Raw genomic sequence first — 18,303 nt, forward strand, 5'->3', positions numbered from 1 at the left:
TCTATAACAAGGCCCTGTATCTAAAAAAAGGGAAGCATTCTCAGACCTCTCCTGGCCTAAAAAATTATTCAAAGGGGCTTTAAATTACCCTATTTTCTAAGAATTCAGTATTTACACTCATGGAATTTAAGTTTATAGGAATTGAATTTGGGTAGCCCCTTCCTCAGTTTGTTCTGGGCAGCTCTGTTAAAATGCAGAAGTACAGCTGGGAGACCCCTGCTAATAGGCTATTAAACATCCATCACAACCGATACCCACCGGAGCTACATGCAATGAATCGTATGGGGATGTTCAAGACACACACATAGAGGCCTGTATTCGTGTACAATGTGTTCCATTGATTTGAAGTTGGCCAACAATGAGCCCATGATCAGGAACTTTAGGGTCAGCAGCCAAACAAGCTATCTAAGCAGGCGGTTTGTCTCAATCCAGAATTAACCCAAGCCTAAAGCATCCAATAGTTAACTGATGGTTGTTTTTATAGAAACAGAATTTCCAGTGAAGACCCCAGCAAACTGAAGTTTCTTGTGGGTTCTCATTTTCTAAAGCCACATTTGGTAACTCGAGTGGTTGCATTCCATTTCCTTAGGTGACTCCTAAGTTCTTACCCTGCTTGTCTCAAAACGATAGTCACTGTGATAATCCCTGCCACCCACTCCACAGAGGTAATTTGGTTTGTTTTCATTTTTTAATGGAGGTACTAGGGGTTGAACCCAGGACCTCAGCACGCTAAGCAGCAGCTCTGCCACTGAGCTGTGTTTTCATTTATTTTAAGTTTTCTCTTTTTATTACCACTTCCTTTTTTGCACCAATCAGATCCTTGTCACAGAGGAAGAACTTTTTCTCTACCCTCTATGTTCTGAATATGAAGGCCTGTGAATTAAACTGACAAGACAGATCAGCAAGAGGAAAAGGCAGGTTTATATCCACCTCTGAGGGAGTTCATAGAGAAATGTGACTCAGATGTGGTTAGAATTGAGGGCTTGATACATCATCTTAATAGGGGGAGGGGAGGGAGACAAAGGGAAAGACAAATGACTTTGGGGAATGATAAGTCAACCTGTAGAAGAACAGATGGGAGACAGGACAGTTCTGTGACTCTATCTGTTTAGGTCATTTCTTATCCCAGTGGAGTCAACTGCTAGTCTGTGGTGATAGGAATGAATCGGCTCTGGTTGTGGAACCCCAGGGGAAGGGATTTTATGACTGTTGAACTCTGTTGGGAGGCTCTTTTAGGCAGACAAGAGTCCAGTTAAAAAAACAAACAAAAATACCAAAACTCCTCCAAAACAACAACAAAACTTTTACAATGGTACATTCTGGATCCTCTCATTTTTTTTCAGCCTCCAGAGCCTCTTCACTGTCTCTGGTCCCCTCCCCAAGCTGGTTCATGCCCACTTCCCAGAGAACCACCTTGGGTCATATAGTTCTCTTGCTCAAAACACTTGAGTGGTTCTGTCTGACTCACTAAATCCAGTTCAAAACTAAATGCTTGGCCTTTTCTCCCCTAACATCCTGCTTTTACTTAAACGATCCCCTCTACCCCAGACTCCCTTGCTGTGGCCCTCACTCAATAAGAAAAATAAAAGCTAACATTTAACAGAGCACTACCACGAGCCAGGCACCCTGCTAATGCTTGAAACGTGTCAGCTTATCTAGAGTTCAGTGACCCTCCCAATGAGGTAGGTTATCCTTCTTTTGGAGATAAGGGAACTGAGGTACAGAAAGGTTAACTTGTCTAAGCTCATAGTTGGGAAGGACAGAACCGGGATTTGAACTCAGGCAGCGAGGCTCCCATGTCTTGGTGTCCTCACCACTCACAGCCGTGTCAGTACCTAAGGAACCAGCAAGAGAGAAGCAGAAGCACTGTTCCCCAGGACCCTGGCTTCTTCTGTGCAAATATTCAGAAGTAGAATTGTTGGATCACATAGTAATTCTTCGATTAGCTTTTTTAGGAACTGCAGATTGTTTTCTACCATGTGGAAAACATGGCTGCACCAGTTTACAGTTCCACCAGCAATGCACAAGGGTTTCAATTATCTTCACGTCCTTGCCAACATTTCTCTGCTTTTTGGCCAGTATGTGTGGAGTGGTATCTTATTTTGGTTTTGAGCTGCACTACCCTAATGATTTGATTTGCATTTTCCCTAATGATATTGAACATCTTTTCAGTGCTTATTGGCCATTTGTACTCAAATCTTTTGCCAATTTTTTGAGGTTTTTTTTTTTTTTGCTGGTCCTAAAAAACACATTCTGAATATATGATTTGCAAATATTTTCTCCCATTCTGTGAGCTGCCTTTTTGCTCTGTTGATGGTGTCCTTTGATACACAAAAGCTTTTAACTGTAGTGATCCAATTTATCCGTTTTTTTCTTTTGTTGCCTGTGCTTTACTCTTGGTGTGATAGCCAAGAAATCATTGCCAAATCCATCATGAAGCTTTTCCCCTGTTTTCTTCTAACAGTTTTATAGTTTTTGCTCATATGTTTATGCCTTTGATCCACTTTCAGTTACCTTTTGTATATGTAAAGGTGCATCCAACTTTATACTGTCCTTTCCTCATTGAATGGTCTTTGCACCCTTGTTGAATATCATTTGACCATATACACGAGGGTTAATTTCTGGCTTACTTATTTCTCTGTAACTTATTTTGAAATATTTTAAACCCAAAGAAAAATCAAAATTGTAACTGAACACTTACATACCTTTCACCTAGATTCAGTCATTGTGACCTTCTTGCCACCTTTGCTTTTGTGCTGCCTCTCTTGATACATGTTTTTGGCTGAACCATTTTCAGTTTCCAGACATCATAACTTTACCCCTAAATTCTTCATTTATTTCCTAAAAATAAGGGTTCTTCTAGTGAACCACATAACCATTATATCCAAGAAAATTAGTATTTGGGAGTATTACTACTGTAAGATCCATGTTAAAATTTTTCCTTAAAATGACTCTTACAGATTTTTAATTTTCACTTGAGAATCCAATCAAGGTTCATGTATTAACAGTTTCTCAAAAAACTAAACATAGAATTACCATACTCTATGGTAATTCCACGCCTAGATATATAACCAGAATTGAAAATACAGACTCAAAACAGTTATGTGTACACTGATGTTCAGTGTTCATTGCAGCATTATTCCTAACAGCCAAAAGGTAGGAAAAACCCAAGACGAATGGATAAACAAAATGTAGCATATACATGTAATGGAATATTATTCAACATAAAAAGGAAGTTTTGACACAGGCTACAATATGGATGAACCTTGAAAAGATTATTCTAGGTGAAACAAGCTGAATTTAAAACAAATTATTAAATGATTCCACTTATTTGTTTGGAATGATGAAAAAGCTCTGGAAATAGAAGTGATGGTTACACAACATTTTGAATGTGCTTAACACCACTGAACTGTACACTTAAAAGTGTGAAATGTAAAGTGTTATATGTATTTTACTAGTTTTTTAAATTATCAAAAAAAAAAAAAAAAAAGTCATACCTCTCCAGCAGAGGAGGCCTACACTAGGGTTTTTCAACAGCAGCATTATTGGCATTTGGGGCTTGATCATTCTGTTGTGGGGGGATGTTTAAGCAGCATCCCTACCCTTGACTTGAGGTGCTGGTAGTACCTCCCCAGTGATGACAATCAAAAGGATCTCCAGAAATTGCCAGTGTTCCCTGGGAGAGGGGGCCACGGTCTTCCCCAGGGGAGAAGCACTGAGCCTGTACTAACTTTGCTGACAATGTTATTTGAAGCCCTGCTTTTTTCTATCCCTCAGGGCAACCCACAGTCTCCCACTGACAAGGGAATTTTATTGGTTTCACCACGTGCCACATGGATCGATAGTCTTCAAATAGCTTCTTTCTTCATGTTTCAACTGAGCTCATCCACCCTTGGTCTTGCTTGGAACCATGTAATCAAATAAAACAAGCTTGACAACGGTTTAACAAAATTCTTTAATAAAATTATAAAAATGAACATTTAAGAATAATATTTTTCAGCTTGAATTGTTTTCCTTTTCCACACCCAAAGAAAATACAAAATTATCAGCACCAACACACATAGACAACTCAAAACTATAGTGGCATTGTCTACACAGAACTACACTAGATAGAGTTTCAATTGCTGAAAAATCAAGACAATTCCAAGAAGTGTGATTGCAGAGATGGTTTTTTCCTTCTCAAAACAGTTGACAGGTAAGGAAGCAATTTGGATAAAGTTCTTTTCTGTAGTTGTCGAAAGTTTTTTGAAGGTTGCATTTCAACTAAAAGAAGACCCAAATTAAGGGTCTCCCTACCTCCACCTCCCCTTGCTAACACCCTTTCGGCAGTGTTTTCTTCCTGCTCCTGAGGAAGAAAATGGATTTTAAAACAGTCTTGAGTTTTCACACACAGTTGGAATTTGGGGCAACTGTGTTCAGATCAGCCAGCATTTTCTGTAGAAATCAACTAAAGCAGGCACTTGGGGATTCTGTGCTTCGGGTACAAAAGATCCTGGCAGGAAACACATGTTGAAATTCCTGTGCTCTTTCAGAATTTTCAGGGCTAGAGGTAGAACCACCTCAACCATCCTCAGTCTCAGTTGACTAAACTGCCACTTTTCCTGTTTCTGCTCTGCTGTGACAAGTCATCTTCTGTCTTTGGCTGCAGCACTTCAGTCACTATTCTGAGTCTCGGAATATATCACTCCTTTGTTTTAGGGATAAATGAACATTTAAAGTTCAGTGGCACCTGAAAACTCACCACCTTTTCTGGTCCAGGCTCCCTGTGTGGAACCAAAGTACCCCATAATGACATTTACATAACAAACATTCTTACTCAGGACAAGTACATTGGATAGATGCCCATTTCAAGTAACATACTCAGGAGACGAAAAAGGAAAACCGTTAAAGGTCTGAAGAGTACATAATACCCGGTCAGGATATGGCCAGACTAAGATATGTCTCTTTCCCCAAAAGGGCCCATTAATTTCTGCATCAGAGAAATTTAACAGAATTCCGAAGTAGTAAGAGTGGATTTTAGAACATGGAACACCAGTGCAGTGATGGGAGGAACAAAAGCACACAAATTAATCTTTTTAATGTATATATATATATAATAGGGAAATTGACCCCTCCCCTTCCTTTTAAAAATGAGACTAACTCCTTAAGAAAATTTGAAAATTGCTAGTAGACCCTTGAGGCTGAAGCTATTCTCCTGAAATATTAAAATTCAGGAGTCTTTTGGGCATCATCACCATGTAAAGAGTGATGAAAGGGGGAAAAAAGATTCAAAGAAAAGTCAAAAATCTTTCTAACACACACAGATTAGATCTATAAACCGGAAATCATAACTATTCTAACTGCATCAGTGATCACGGTGTCTCTTCTCCAGAAATTTATCTCAAGTGAAGGGAGCTGGAAAACCACCAGGAATATTATTCCTACATTTCCCGTCATAGGAGGATAGGGACCCACCTCTCTCCCCACCTGTCTTGAGTCCCCTAGTCATCTTCGCCGCCTCCATACATGTCCGCCAGCTTCTTGAAGCGATTGCCCCATTCATTCAGGTAGTCGTAGTCCTGGTCTTGGTCTGACTCCGAGGAGTTCAGGGAGCTCAGACTAGCAGCTTCAGAACCACTTCCTTCGTAATCAAAGACGAGCAGAGAGTCATAGGGCGGGGCAGTGGGGTCACTATCAGCTGCCTTCAGGTTCTAAGGAAAGCAGACAATAGGATCTTTCAATGAAAGGAATCAGCCACTTGTCATCTTAGGCAGGATGCTTTCTCTTGGTGCCTAAAGCAAAGTGTTACAGCAATGCAACAATGCTGCAGGACACCAGGAGCAATTAACGCCCACATGGTAAATTTATACAAACTAGAATGGAGGACAGACATGATATATTGTTAATGAAAAGAGAAAGTATGCAGAATCTTACCCCTTAACCTAAAATGGTGAATTTTATATAGGCAGGTGAGATAAGCACCAAGCAATCAGGATGGACAAGGACTAAAAGCACTGAGGAGAGTCATACCAGGGCACACAGGCTGCATTTCAGTCTGGGGAGGTCTGAAAGGATGAATGCCAAACTGCTACGTTAACTGTGGTGAGTAGGATTGGGGAAAATGAGGAAGGATTTGTATGTTTTTCTTTACATATATTTTCATAATTTATATTTTTAAAATAGCAAACATTTTATTTTTGTAATTAAGAACAGCTACAGCCAGGTATGATGATATATGAATGTGAATGGAGGAAAAGATTTTGAATCCAGATGTCTCTGAAAGGGATGGTTGAAACTGGCCCTTGCTGCTGTCAGTTTTCTCTAAGATCCAGTGCCTAGAATGGATGCTGCTTGGTCACTTCCAACACTACTGTGCTTTGTACAGTCCTTGGTGACAGCTCCCCTGGAAAGCCAAGGCAAAACCAGCCTCCACCACCAAGACTTGCTGAGGGCCAATGGACCATCAGACAAGCCCTGAAAATCCTTCCAGTAACTGAGCAAGTGATCAGGTAACATAGTTTAAGGAAATAGATCCTGCTGGATTATTAATCTTACTTGGTTCTCTGCTTATCCCCACCAATTTTTCCTCATCCTACTCTAAGCTAATTAACTTAATGCCTATTTCCCATCCTCCCTTGCAGATGGGAACAATCCTGCCAGTCCTGGCCAATAACATGTAGTATGAACTTCCTTCTTGCCTAACAGTTTGCTAGAAGAAAGATTTTTGCCCTCTGCTCTACCCTTCCTACTTGTTGACTGGAATACAGACCCCAGGCCTGGAAGTGTGGCAGCCATCTTGTGATCATGAGGCAACAAGCATGAGAACAAGGATCTGCATGCTTTAATCATGTAGCAGAAAGGTAGAAAAGGCTGATGCACTAGACTTGACTGCTTACCCCAGTCTTCTATTTGCATGGAATAAATATACTTACATCTATTTAAGCTTCTGATATTTATAGCTGAATGAACTTCTGACATGCACAATATGGAAGCTATTTTTCTGGCCCTCAGGTAGCCATTTAACGTTATATCCCAACCAGCAGTGGAATGCAGGGAAAGAGAGACCCATTAGTGAAACCAAACTGAATCTACTTTTAAACTCTATAGTTTCATTTCTGGTTCTACTAAATCCTTTCAAGCAATTTTTGGTTTTGCTGTATGGACTTTGCCAATTCCCTAAGACTAATTCAAAGTGCTATTAGTTTTGAAATTCAGACGAGGCACAAATTTAAAAAATAGGGCTCAGGGATCATGAAGATGAAAACATGGTAAAGTTAAGAATAAAAAGACTTTCTCACTTTTGACACAACTAACCGCTCCTTTCTAAGTTTAGAGATGAGTTCGTTGGGCCTTGGCTTTTGACTTTGCTTACTTACTTCGTCAATAAAGTTTCCAATTTCATCAGGGTTGGCGGGGCGGGGCCGATACTGGGGCACACTCATGAGGGTTGGCGCCACATCATTGCGAGTCACTTCGGGCCGAGCGTCCAGGCCCCTGTGTAACTGGCTCAAGTCAAAGTCCTTTCGAGAAAAAGGTAAAATGATAGCAAAGAGCAAAAAAGCAACAGTCATAAACACAGGGTCCTACCTGGTTTATAGATTATGGTACCAGATATGCCTTAAACAGCCACTATAGGGTATCTACAAGGCTGTGCCAATGTAATCTGAAATGGTAGTTTTCACCTTAAGAGTCTCCAAGAAAAAAGCACTGGAAGGACAGAGCATTAAAGGCTTTTAAGGAATACTTGTGGGTGCAGATGTAGGCTGCTTTACCTTATTAACTTTTCATAGGGTACCATTATTAGCTTATTATTCAGCAAATATTCACTCCTTTCCCACCCTACCCTCTGTGAAAAGAAAAGAAATCCATTAGTGTAGGGCTTTGTCATGTAACTTATTTTGACCAATGGGACATTAATACATGTGACACAGGCAAAGGCTTTAAGTGTACTTTGGACTAGCCTGCTGCTACTAAGAAGGTAAGAGTTGCATGGAAGAGTCCTGGACACAACTCACAGCATAGAACCACCCAGCCAAACCTAGCCTAGACCAGCTGAGCCCCAGGCAACCCACAGATTCTTATGAACCGAGATGTAATAGACTGAATGTTAGTGTCCCTCCCTAAATTCACATGTTGAAACTTAACCCTGGTGGGGAGGGTGTAGCTCAGGGGAAGAGCGTGTGCTTAGTATGCACAAGGTCCTGGGTTCAATCCCCAGTAGCTCCATTAAAATAGATAGGTAGACAGATAGATAGATAGACAGACAGACAGACAGACCTAACTACCTTCCCCCCACCCCCCAAAAAAAATGTTTAAAAAGAAAGAAAGAAAAGAAACAAAAAGAAAGAAGGAAAGAAAGAAAGAAAAGAGAAACTTAACCCTGAATGTGATGGTATTTGGAGGTAGGCCCTTTGGCAGGTGATCAGGTCATGATGATGTATGGAACCCTCAGGAATGGGATTATGCCCTTATAAAAGTCACCCAGATCTCCCTTGCCCCTTCCGCCATGTGAGATGGCCATCTATGAAGCAGGAAGAGGGCCCTCACCAGATATCGAATCTGCTAGCAGTTTGATATAGGATTTCTCAGCCTCCAGAACTGTGAGAAATAAATGTCTGTTGTTTAGAAGCACCCGGTCTGTGATATTCTGTTACAGCAGCCTGAACAGAGTAAGACTAAGCCACAAATGCATGAGAAAAACATGCTTATTGTTGTGTGCCACTGACATCCTGGGGTTGCTTGTTATGCAGCATTACTGTGGTCATAGTTCACTGGTACAGGGTAAAGCAAGTTAAGAACATCTCCAAGACCAAGGGAAATAAAGAAAATCTAAAGAATTAACATCGAAAAAAGCAAAAAACAGTTTGGCATAGCTTAAAAACTCAAAGGACACAAAGTATTAAAACAGGTCAGTGGCTCCATGTCAAAGATAATTTGAAAAAAGTTCGTGTCCTGAGAAAAGCAGTGAAGAGAGTAGGCTCTGGAGTCAGACCACGTGGTTCTACTGCTTCCTAGCTGTGTGACTTTGGGCAATTTGCTTCACCACGCTGTGCCTCTGTTCATTCATCTGTGTATAGAACAGGAAGCAATCAATAAATGTTAGCAATGTTGTACTGATGATGATGGTGGTGGTTAATGACAATGTCTGTTTTCTTGGGTAAGACTTTAAAAAAATACACAAAGAAACACACATTTCAAATGCCTGCCTCCTCCTAATCACTGTTTCCTCCAAACTGAGACTGCCTTAAAGCTTTCTTCCACAGTTTTAAACACCCACCTGGTCCTCTTCTCCACCTCCTTCTTCATCATAGTAATAAACATTGTCCCGAGTGTCGTCTTCTGGGGGCAGTAAGGGCTCTTTGACCACCCTTCTCCTCCGAACAAGTAGCAGAAGCAACAGAATCAGGACTGGAGTGGGGAAAAGAGAGATGAGGGCCACAGGTCAAGACGGCCGTAAGCAGCAGCTGGCACAGAGCACCATGGCCTTGCAGACCAGACAGATCCAGACAGATGGCTGTCAGACAACCCATGTGCCTTCACATCCCTGAGGCTAATATTCACAGTACAACACAGTGTGAATTCAAGTGTAGTCTTTAACCGGATCGTAAACCGATCAGCCATTTCCCAAAATCTAAGGCAAAGTGCTCCAGGCAGCACAAATGGTCCAGGCAAAGGCCCTAAGGCCAGGTGTATATTTGGTGTGATTAAGGAAAGGCCAGGTCAGCTTGGCTGAAGCAGGGTAGGTGAGGGGGAGAGAAGGGGGGAAGAGGTCAGAGAGGCAGCAGGGACGTGTGGACCTCTGGAGGGACTTTGGCTTTGATTCTGAGTGAGTAGAAACCATTGAATAAGATTTGAGAACACGGCTGGGTCAGCCTAAATGAGATTGATGCACATGTATTATTGTAATTTAGTTACAGGTGGTGGGGCACAGACTGTAAAATCACCTAGTCTACAACTAACAAACACCAAAAAAACCTTGAAAATCAAAAATAACAACAAAAATCACTTGGTATATTCCTTATCTTCTCTTAGGGTAAAATCGTGTAACAAGCTTTCAAATCTGTTTAGTTTCCAAGGTTTTCATCTAATCTTGGGCTATTTCTGGGCTACATAATTATTTATATTAACACTTAATTATTAATCTATATTTAACATTTAACTATTTAAAAATATTAAACAATTTATTGTGAATGGGAAAAAATGTGATTCAGTGTGTTTTCTAATTTATAGGTACTTATGCCCGAGTACCTGTATATGGCAGCCTAGTGAAGAGTCAAAGCAATGAAACAGGAAGGGGCACAAACTTAGAAGTACTCAACCTACCTTTCTATTTCTGAAATCAGAAGGATTCCAAGCTCTTATCCAGATAAACAACATAACCCCCTTGATCATAATTCATGGACAAGAATACTGAGTTCCTGCTAGGTGGGCCAGGCCTGCCCCAGCCCTGAACACAATACAGGATGCAAACAGCCCCCACCCACACGGAGCTTAGAGCACGTGAAGAGCCAGAGGAACGTTATCATTTCCAAAAAGATGTTTCTTATCAAACATTACTTAAATGTGACTTAAGGGAAAATAACCAAAATGTTGTATTATTGTCATCACTTCAGAAAGAACCAGCCAACCCCAGCTGTCTCGAAATTCCTGAATCCCCTGTGTCTGATACAAATTCTGCACAAAGTAAGCAACTAAATATTGGTGGACTACACAAAAACCTTCATAACCTGGTGTCTCTACAACATTCCTTAGACGCTAAAGTTCTATGTTTGCCCATAAGGAATAAGACATTGGAAATCTGCATCCTGACATTATTTCTGCTGCAAATGTTGTTCTCAGCCCCAATGTCTAATGAAATATACCCAGAGCAAAGTTAGATAATGCTATTACTTTGAAAAATCAGTAGGAGGTGGATATAGTTCAGTGGTAGAGCACATGCTTAGCATGCTTGAGGTCCTAGGTTCAATCCCCAGTACTTCCATTAAAACAAAACAAAACAAACCCCAGTATTTTAAGTGTAATTACAGTCTTCATAGTTTCCCATCGTGGCAGTAAAGCCACATGAGTCCTAGAGGAAGAAAGGTCCAGAAAGCTCGCTGAATTCTAAACAACTCTCCCCTTTCTTCTCAATTTTGAGGGGACACAGGCAGCAGAGGGCAGGAGCAAATGGGCTAGACTGCAACTATTTCCTGAAGGCCAAAAGGTAACCCCTTCTCCAGTCTGTAGAAGCAGCAGCAGCAGCAGCAGCAGCAGGATCAGTTACACTGTGCTGACTCTGAAATAAAAGCCCCGAGCTGGTCCCATTGCTCCCCTCCAAGAATTTCTTCTATTCCAGCAAGGTTGGCCTCTCTGCTCTGCACAGTCCATTCCAGCCCTTCTCTCTCAGTGCCTTCGCTTGTGTGGAAATCACCACAAACATCCCTCTGTCTGTTTGGGCTCCACCAGCCCCTGAGGCCCAACTGTCCTACATCTTCCAACAACCTTCCCTGAGACTCAGTGAACAAACAGCCTCTTCAGCTGCTGCAAAGACTTTTGTGACCCAAACCACCCGTTATAGCTCCTAATGACAAAAACAACAATAACGCTATCTTTGAAGGTGTTCTGACTGACTTGAGGTCACTTGCTTCTAGAAACCCTAATAGCACCTGGGTCAACCCTAAGGGCTCAGTCTACAGGTTGGCTCAGGCAATATCAGTTTTAAGGACTATGGCAGAAACCACCCAATTTTCCCAAGTAACCATTTTCTCCTTCATCCTTTGAGTCATTGATCCTCATTGTTCAGCCCACACTCCACACCAAGTTGTAACATGGTCACCCAGTTCGAGTGGGAGCTTCCAGATGTGACTGTGTTGGGGCCAATGGGCTGAGTGAAGGTGATATGTTCAATTCCCAAATATGCGCCTTCACTTGCTCTAGCATCCCTCCTCCAGGGTGGAACATGGAGGAGGAGGTGGTGAGCTGGCTCTGACCAAGGCCTTGCTGCTCTGAGTGTGGTCCAGAGATCTGTAACACCAGCATTTTCTGGGAGCTGGTTAGAAATGCCGAATCTGCAGCCCCACCCCAGGCCTACTGGATCAGAATTCTCATATATGAAGAGACACAGGAGATCTGCGTGCCCTCAAGCTTGAGAAAGTGAAAGAACAAAGTAGAAGGGCTGGGCCCCTGTTGACTTAATGAAACGGAGCAGTCTTCCAGCCTTGGACCACTTACCCCTGAAATGTTCAGTAAGGGATAAACCACCCCCCATTTTAGAAGTTAAAGGCTGAAATACTCATCAGCTGTACTTACTCAGAAAAGCAAGGATGCCTCCAAGAATCCCCAGGATGGCGGGAACTTGCAGTCCTGCCTGGTTGAAAGTCCCAGTCTTCCTACAGTTGCTGACGACCCCTTCACAGTCGCACACGTGCACCTCTAAGGTGGTCACCTGGTCTTTGTTCTGGTTGTCTATGAGCTTGAGATTTATTTTGTAGTCTCCCAACTCTAAAGTCTTCTTTGGCTTCAAAATGAGAGATTCGTGTTCTGGAGGAAGCAACAAAAATAAGGGGATCAGGAGAGAGAAAAAGGTCGTTCTAAAATAAAATTATTAGGGACCTAAAGACATTCCAAAACTGAGTGAAGCAAATGGCCGCTTGGGTTGTAGGTTACTGGGCAGTACGTCACGGGCTCAGATACAGGGAACTGAAAGGGACTTTTGGTTCAATGCCACAAACGTAGAAGTCCAGGAAACATGCACTGAACAAAAAGGGTAATATTGAGAAGGGAAATTCAGAAGGGGGATGGACAGGGGAAGCACAAGGGTCAGAGCAAAGTTTCCAAAGTAAGACTCAAGTGCCCACCTGGGTCATTGTACTCAATGGTCCAGTTGACACTTGCCCCGTGTGTTAGTTCTGCTGCAAAGGGAGACGTGTTAGGGGGAAGATCTGGATCGATGATGCTGATGATATGAGGCTGTGGATTCCTCTGGCAGAAGTCCATAATCCGAGGTTCTGGTATGGGGCCGTTGTCATTCACATCGGAGAGGAACAGGAGAAGGGTTCCCGTTCCAGTAGCAGGTGGAGAACCTGAGAAAATACACAAGAAATATCACAGCTCAGGAACCTTGATGCGTCCTTACTGCTCCCATCAGACTAAATCCAGATCTTGCCCTGGCTCTTCAGGGGCCCATCATCGGGCCCCACCCTGCCCATAGAGCCTCCCACCCTGCCAGTCCCAGGCCATCTGCACTCCCCACTGGGCAGACCTCTGACATGCTTATTCCCCACTTTGATAACAATTATCTGGGGTATTCCTCCCTCCAAAGACCCTCTCCTTCTTCTCACATAACTTCATTCATCCTTTAAATTTTAACTGCTCCAAGAAGTCCTCATTGCCCCCTCATTCTCCCCTCTCTGAACTTCTAAGGCTTTTAAAGGTCATTGTCAAAGGGTTGAGCCTTTTAAAATGGCTATGGATTGCTTTTTGAGTTAGAGGTGGAGATTCGTACACACTTCTGTTTGTATTTCTTTCACATCCTGACATAGCACTTGGTAGTAGAAAAAGCAGATCCTCAAGGAATCATCATCATTCATATTAGTAAATCATAAGGGGAAAAAACCCCAGAGGAATCTATCTCAAACCCATAAATATTTATACCTGGGCGGCAAGATTCTAGTGATTATTTTTTCTTTTTACCTCCTAAACAAACTGTGGTGAAAAAAAAAGCATAAGATTTCTCATTTTAACCATTTTTTAAGTGTACAGTTCAATAGTTAGTATATTCACCTTGTTATGAAACAGCTCTCCGTAACTTTTTTATCCTGCAAAACTGAAACTCAGTACCCATTAAACAATTCCCCATTTCCTCCTCCAGTTCCTGGTAACCATCATTCTATTTTGTTTCTAAGAACTTGACCACACTAATACCTCACGTAAGTGGAATCAGAGAGCATTTGTCATTTTATGACTGGTTTATTTCACTTGGTATAATGCCCTCAAGGTTCATCCATGTTGCAACATGAGACAGAATTTCCTTCCTTTTTAAAGGCTGAATAATATCCCATTGTGTGTATACCACATTTTATCTGTTCATCCATGGATGGATCTTTTCATCTTTATCATTTGAATTTTCTTTTCTTTTTCTGTCTTTTTTAAACAATGAGCAGGTATCATTAAAAATTACATTTAATTAAAACACACAGAAACAGTCTGGAAGAAGCCACACTTCACTAATAATGATGATGATGGAAATAAAAATAATGACAACCTTCCATGAGCATGTACTATATAGCAGGCAGTCTTCCCAGCACTTTTACAAAATTAACTCATTTAATCTAGATGGAATGTTACCTTTTGTCAGATAAAGGAATTGAGGGACATAAAAATTAGGTAGTAAAGGAACTGAAGGACATGAAACTTAGGTACTAAGTCCAAGGTCACAGAGGTATTAAGCTGTGGTCCTAGGATCTAAACCCAGCCAGTCTGGCTCCCATGGGGTTCAGGTATAGAGAGAGTGGTAAAAAGGAAATTCTGGTTGACCTAAATTCTGTGCATTTTTTCCCCACTTTTTTGGGGGGTGGGTGGGTGGGGAGGTAATTAGGTTTACTTACTTGTTTAACTTTTTTTTTTTTTAAATGGAGGTACTGGGGATTGAACCCAGGACCTCGTGCATGCCAGGCACACACTCCACCACTGAGCTATATCCTCCTCCCTGTGCATTTGTGACAATGCTCTGAGAATGCTGTGTTTAAGAATGAAAGAAAGAGAATTCATGCCTCCACAAGAAGGAGTGGAGGCAAGGAAGTGAGCTAGGCAGGAGGGAGAGGCAGCAGAAGCCATGGCAGAGGGGCGTCCTCACCGTTGTCAGTGGCTATGATGAGGGCCGTGTACGTGCTGTTCTTCACGTGCTCCAAGTTCTCTCTGTCCAGCTCAGCCCGAGTGGTAATGGCACCCGTGTCCGGATTAATCTCCAGCCAGTTGGCAGCGTCCCTCCAAATCCGATACCTGGAAAGGCACAAGCTCTGGTTTAGAACAGGAACAGCAAACAGCAGGTTGCTGAAGGTTACGGTTCCTCTTTGTTGATAGACTTCTGACTTTCTTTTTTTCCAAAAAATAATCACGCCTAGAGAAATTTTACCCGAAAAATTTGATGACCATCCATGTACCCTTCACCTAGATTCACCCATTGTCGGTATTTTATCACATGGGTAAGTTGATGCACTATAAATATAATTTCTTGTTTTGCTGAACCACTTGAGAATAAGTTGCAGACATCATGTTCTTTTACTCAAATACTTCAGTGTGTTTGCTCCTAAGAACAGAGGCATTCTCTTACATAACCACAATTTGATTTTCAATTACGGGAGAAATATCTTTGATATGATACTATCAGTTAACATATTCAAACTGCTAATTTCCCCCCAACTGTCCTTCACAGCATCCCCTGCCCCAATTCAAGATCTAATCCAGGACCAGGCATGGCATTTAGATGTCAGATTTCTTTAGTGTCTTTTGGATCGGCCCCTTAAAGGATACAGCAGTTCTCAAATGGTCACAATATGGCACCCAACACCCCTGCCGTGAGCATTTGGAGATTTGGGTTGACACAGGGACCTGGGGGCGTGTGTTGCACTACTGACATTTAATGGGAAGTGCCGAGAAGGGTAAAGCTCCTTCTGGTCTTACACAACAAGTTCTATTCAGAATGCCAATTAGTCAGAATCCTGTTAAGCATCACCTTATTAGGAATACCAGAAACAGAGAAAATAAAAGTATGAAAAACAGAGATATACTGCCCAGTTATCTACTGGGGTCATGAAAGTCTCAGAAAGGGAAATAAAGAAACCTGAGGAAGGGGTCCTGGATAACTGTGAGCTCATCCTCACATCCTTATAAGTGCAAAGCAATGAAATACATACGTGGAATGATCTTTATTCCCTGGGTAAGAGCCTCTACCAACAGAGAGAAGTCTTGTGAGACTTGGTCCCTGAACTTCCCCAGTTAGATGCTTTGAACTATCTATTGCACTACTACAAGCTAAGATATCAACACAGCCTGAAAATCATACAACCCAAGGCTTTAATCACTGAACAGAAACCCTGCAATAGCACAATGCCACTAACACACCTAGTGAAAACAATAATAATTACTTAATGTCAAGTCTATGTTCAGATCTCTCTATTTGCCTCATGGGTGTCTTTTATAGTTGGATTGTTTTGATCAGGATAGAATTAGCACTTCCCAGAATAACCTCAGAAGCTGAAGCTGCACTTAAACTCTTCTTGTTTGTTTTACATTTAGTAAGTCACAGGCACTGATACTAAAACACAAACACTCCCCCTACCCCCAAAAACAAGAACATGCTCAATTAATTACCAAGTGTGCCTCTATTCTGGATTTGCATAACACTTTTTCTAAATAGTTCAGAACATTCTAACAGTTTCATCTCAAGTAGATATTAACAGGTAGGAATCTCTCTGAGAAGAGGAAGCCAGCATGTTGACTGATGTCTGTTATTCCTAGAAATCACGCTGTTACTAACAAGACACAGATATGCCATGTTTGGAATTGTGCTAATAGTCTTCCCTTTGAGTCTACACCATTGTCACACCAGAGCACCAAGTATGCAACCAGATCCAGCTCTCAACAGAGTAAGGACATTCTTTATCATACATGGTCATAGGGGTGTTGCTGTTGGTTGGATTGTATGTGTGTTTTAAGCATCTGTGGCTGTGATTTACATTACAGAGGCGGCTTCAAGTTTTAAAAAGAGAAGAAACAGTAAGCAACTTATAACACCATACCATGTATGTAAATTAAAACCACATTCCCACTACACTACATGAATACAAAGAACAGAAGCACGGTAAACCCAGAATGGCTGACTGGGGAGGAAATGGAAAGGGTGTGGTGAAGGGGCTAAAAGGGAGGAAAAAAATTAATAAGCCAAACAAGAGAACGTTCATGCACAGACCAATGATGATAGAATGCCATGAATGAAATATTTTATACACATATACGCACACACCCAGTTGCTGTGAGTCAGTTGCAAACCCGTCACACTTACGTGATCTTCTGCTCCATAAATGTGTCAGGCTCCTGGGCGGTGTAGGACGTGATCTCCAGGCCCACGCTGAAGTCTTCTGGCACTTCCACTCTCTTTTGAGGAGGCACAAAGATGGGGGCTTCGTTCACATCCATCACATCCACGGTGATGGTGGCTGTGGAAGTGGAGAGAGTGACCTCAAAGGCGGCCACGTTATTCACTGCCACGTACAGAATGTACTGCTGCTTGGCCTCAAAATCCAAGCCCTAGAGGGCAGGAAAAAATGAGTTAAAAAAACGTTTTGTTAGGAAACAAAAATTAAATCCTTATCTGTTGCTTTTTGGTTAGCAGTATAGCAGTGGTTCTCAAAACTGGCTGCATTAAGAATTAACTTGAGAATTTTGAAAGAAAGCAGATGCCTGGGACCCTAACCCCAGACCCTGTGAATGAGGCTGGAGCCTGGATGTCGATATATTTAAAAAGCTCCCAATAACAAACATGCAACGATATTAAAGTTGCGAACCCCAGGAAAAGAACAGAGACGAACTACGTGAAACCTCAAAAGCCTCTGTTAACAACTATTAGTACATTAAGTCATTTGTTTACTCAAGACCAGTGAGAAAGTTCACATCCTATGTTGACATGCGGTCCACATGACAGAAAATGGACAGAAGGCCCTGCCTGTCCACTTCCTTAACCCTAGTACGTTTAGTGGCAAGAACATGGAGTTCCGAGTCAGTCAAAAATGAGCTCAAATCCCCGTCAGGCCACTTCCAAGCCACTTCCAAGCCGTGTGATCTGGGCAATTTAATGTCTGGGTCTGTTTCCACACCTAGGTAAGCAGGAACAGGACTGACCTCACAGAGGTGCTGTAAGGAATCAACTATAACTTTTATGAAGGACTTAGTGTATGGCAGGGGCTCAGATTACTAGCTTCTTTCTTTTGTTGATAGAGTAACAGAAAGCACTGACATCAAACATTCAGTGGGAGAGAAGATCGCGTCCTAAGTGATTCAGAAATGGAGAGTCTGCTCATTTGCTCCAGGCGAAGTCCAAGTTCTGGGGCTAATTTAGGAATCTGTTAACTCTTCAACTTCAACAAAGAAATCACTCAACTCTTAGTTTTCAAGCTTCCAAGGCACCTTTCACGAACATATTTGCCCCACTTCCAAAGTAATCCGGCAAAACAGCAGAGACCAGGAAACGATTTTTCTTCTCATTTGCAAAATGGATATGGGGGGTGGGGGGTGGGGCAAATGTTTCAGACAAAGTGTATTGTAACAGATGGTATTTCCTCTTCAATT

The 18,303-nt window shown here is 41.9% G+C and overlaps 1 protein-coding gene and 1 non-coding gene across 2 annotated transcripts in view; both read right to left on the minus strand.

Moving 5' to 3' along the window:
* Positions 1 to 3,936: 3,936 nt before the first annotated feature.
* CDH1 (cadherin 1) overlaps positions 3,937 to 18,303 on the minus strand; it is a 67,846-nt gene continuing 53,479 nt past the window's right edge. Inside the window, exons 10-16 of the mRNA XM_010979234.3 lie at positions 17,021 to 17,265; positions 14,813 to 14,958; positions 12,816 to 13,040; positions 12,268 to 12,498; positions 9,257 to 9,387; positions 7,356 to 7,499; positions 3,937 to 5,690 (exon numbers count right to left, since the gene is read on the minus strand). Of these exons, the coding sequence (XP_010977536.1) occupies positions 5,481 to 5,690; positions 7,356 to 7,499; positions 9,257 to 9,387; positions 12,268 to 12,498; positions 12,816 to 13,040; positions 14,813 to 14,958; positions 17,021 to 17,265 (1,332 nt within the window). The 3' untranslated portion in view covers positions 3,937 to 5,480. The remainder of the gene's footprint in view (positions 5,691 to 7,355; positions 7,500 to 9,256; positions 9,388 to 12,267; positions 12,499 to 12,815; positions 13,041 to 14,812; positions 14,959 to 17,020; positions 17,266 to 18,303) is intronic.
* TRNAA-GGC (transfer RNA alanine (anticodon GGC)) lies at positions 14,590 to 14,662 on the minus strand. The gene has a single exon. It is a non-coding gene; the product is annotated as a tRNA-Ala (tRNA).

This window comes from Camelus dromedarius, chromosome 9 (assembly GCF_036321535.1).
Source record: "Camelus dromedarius isolate mCamDro1 chromosome 9, mCamDro1.pat, whole genome shotgun sequence".
Classification (NCBI taxonomy): Eukaryota; Metazoa; Chordata; class Mammalia; order Artiodactyla; family Camelidae; genus Camelus; species Camelus dromedarius.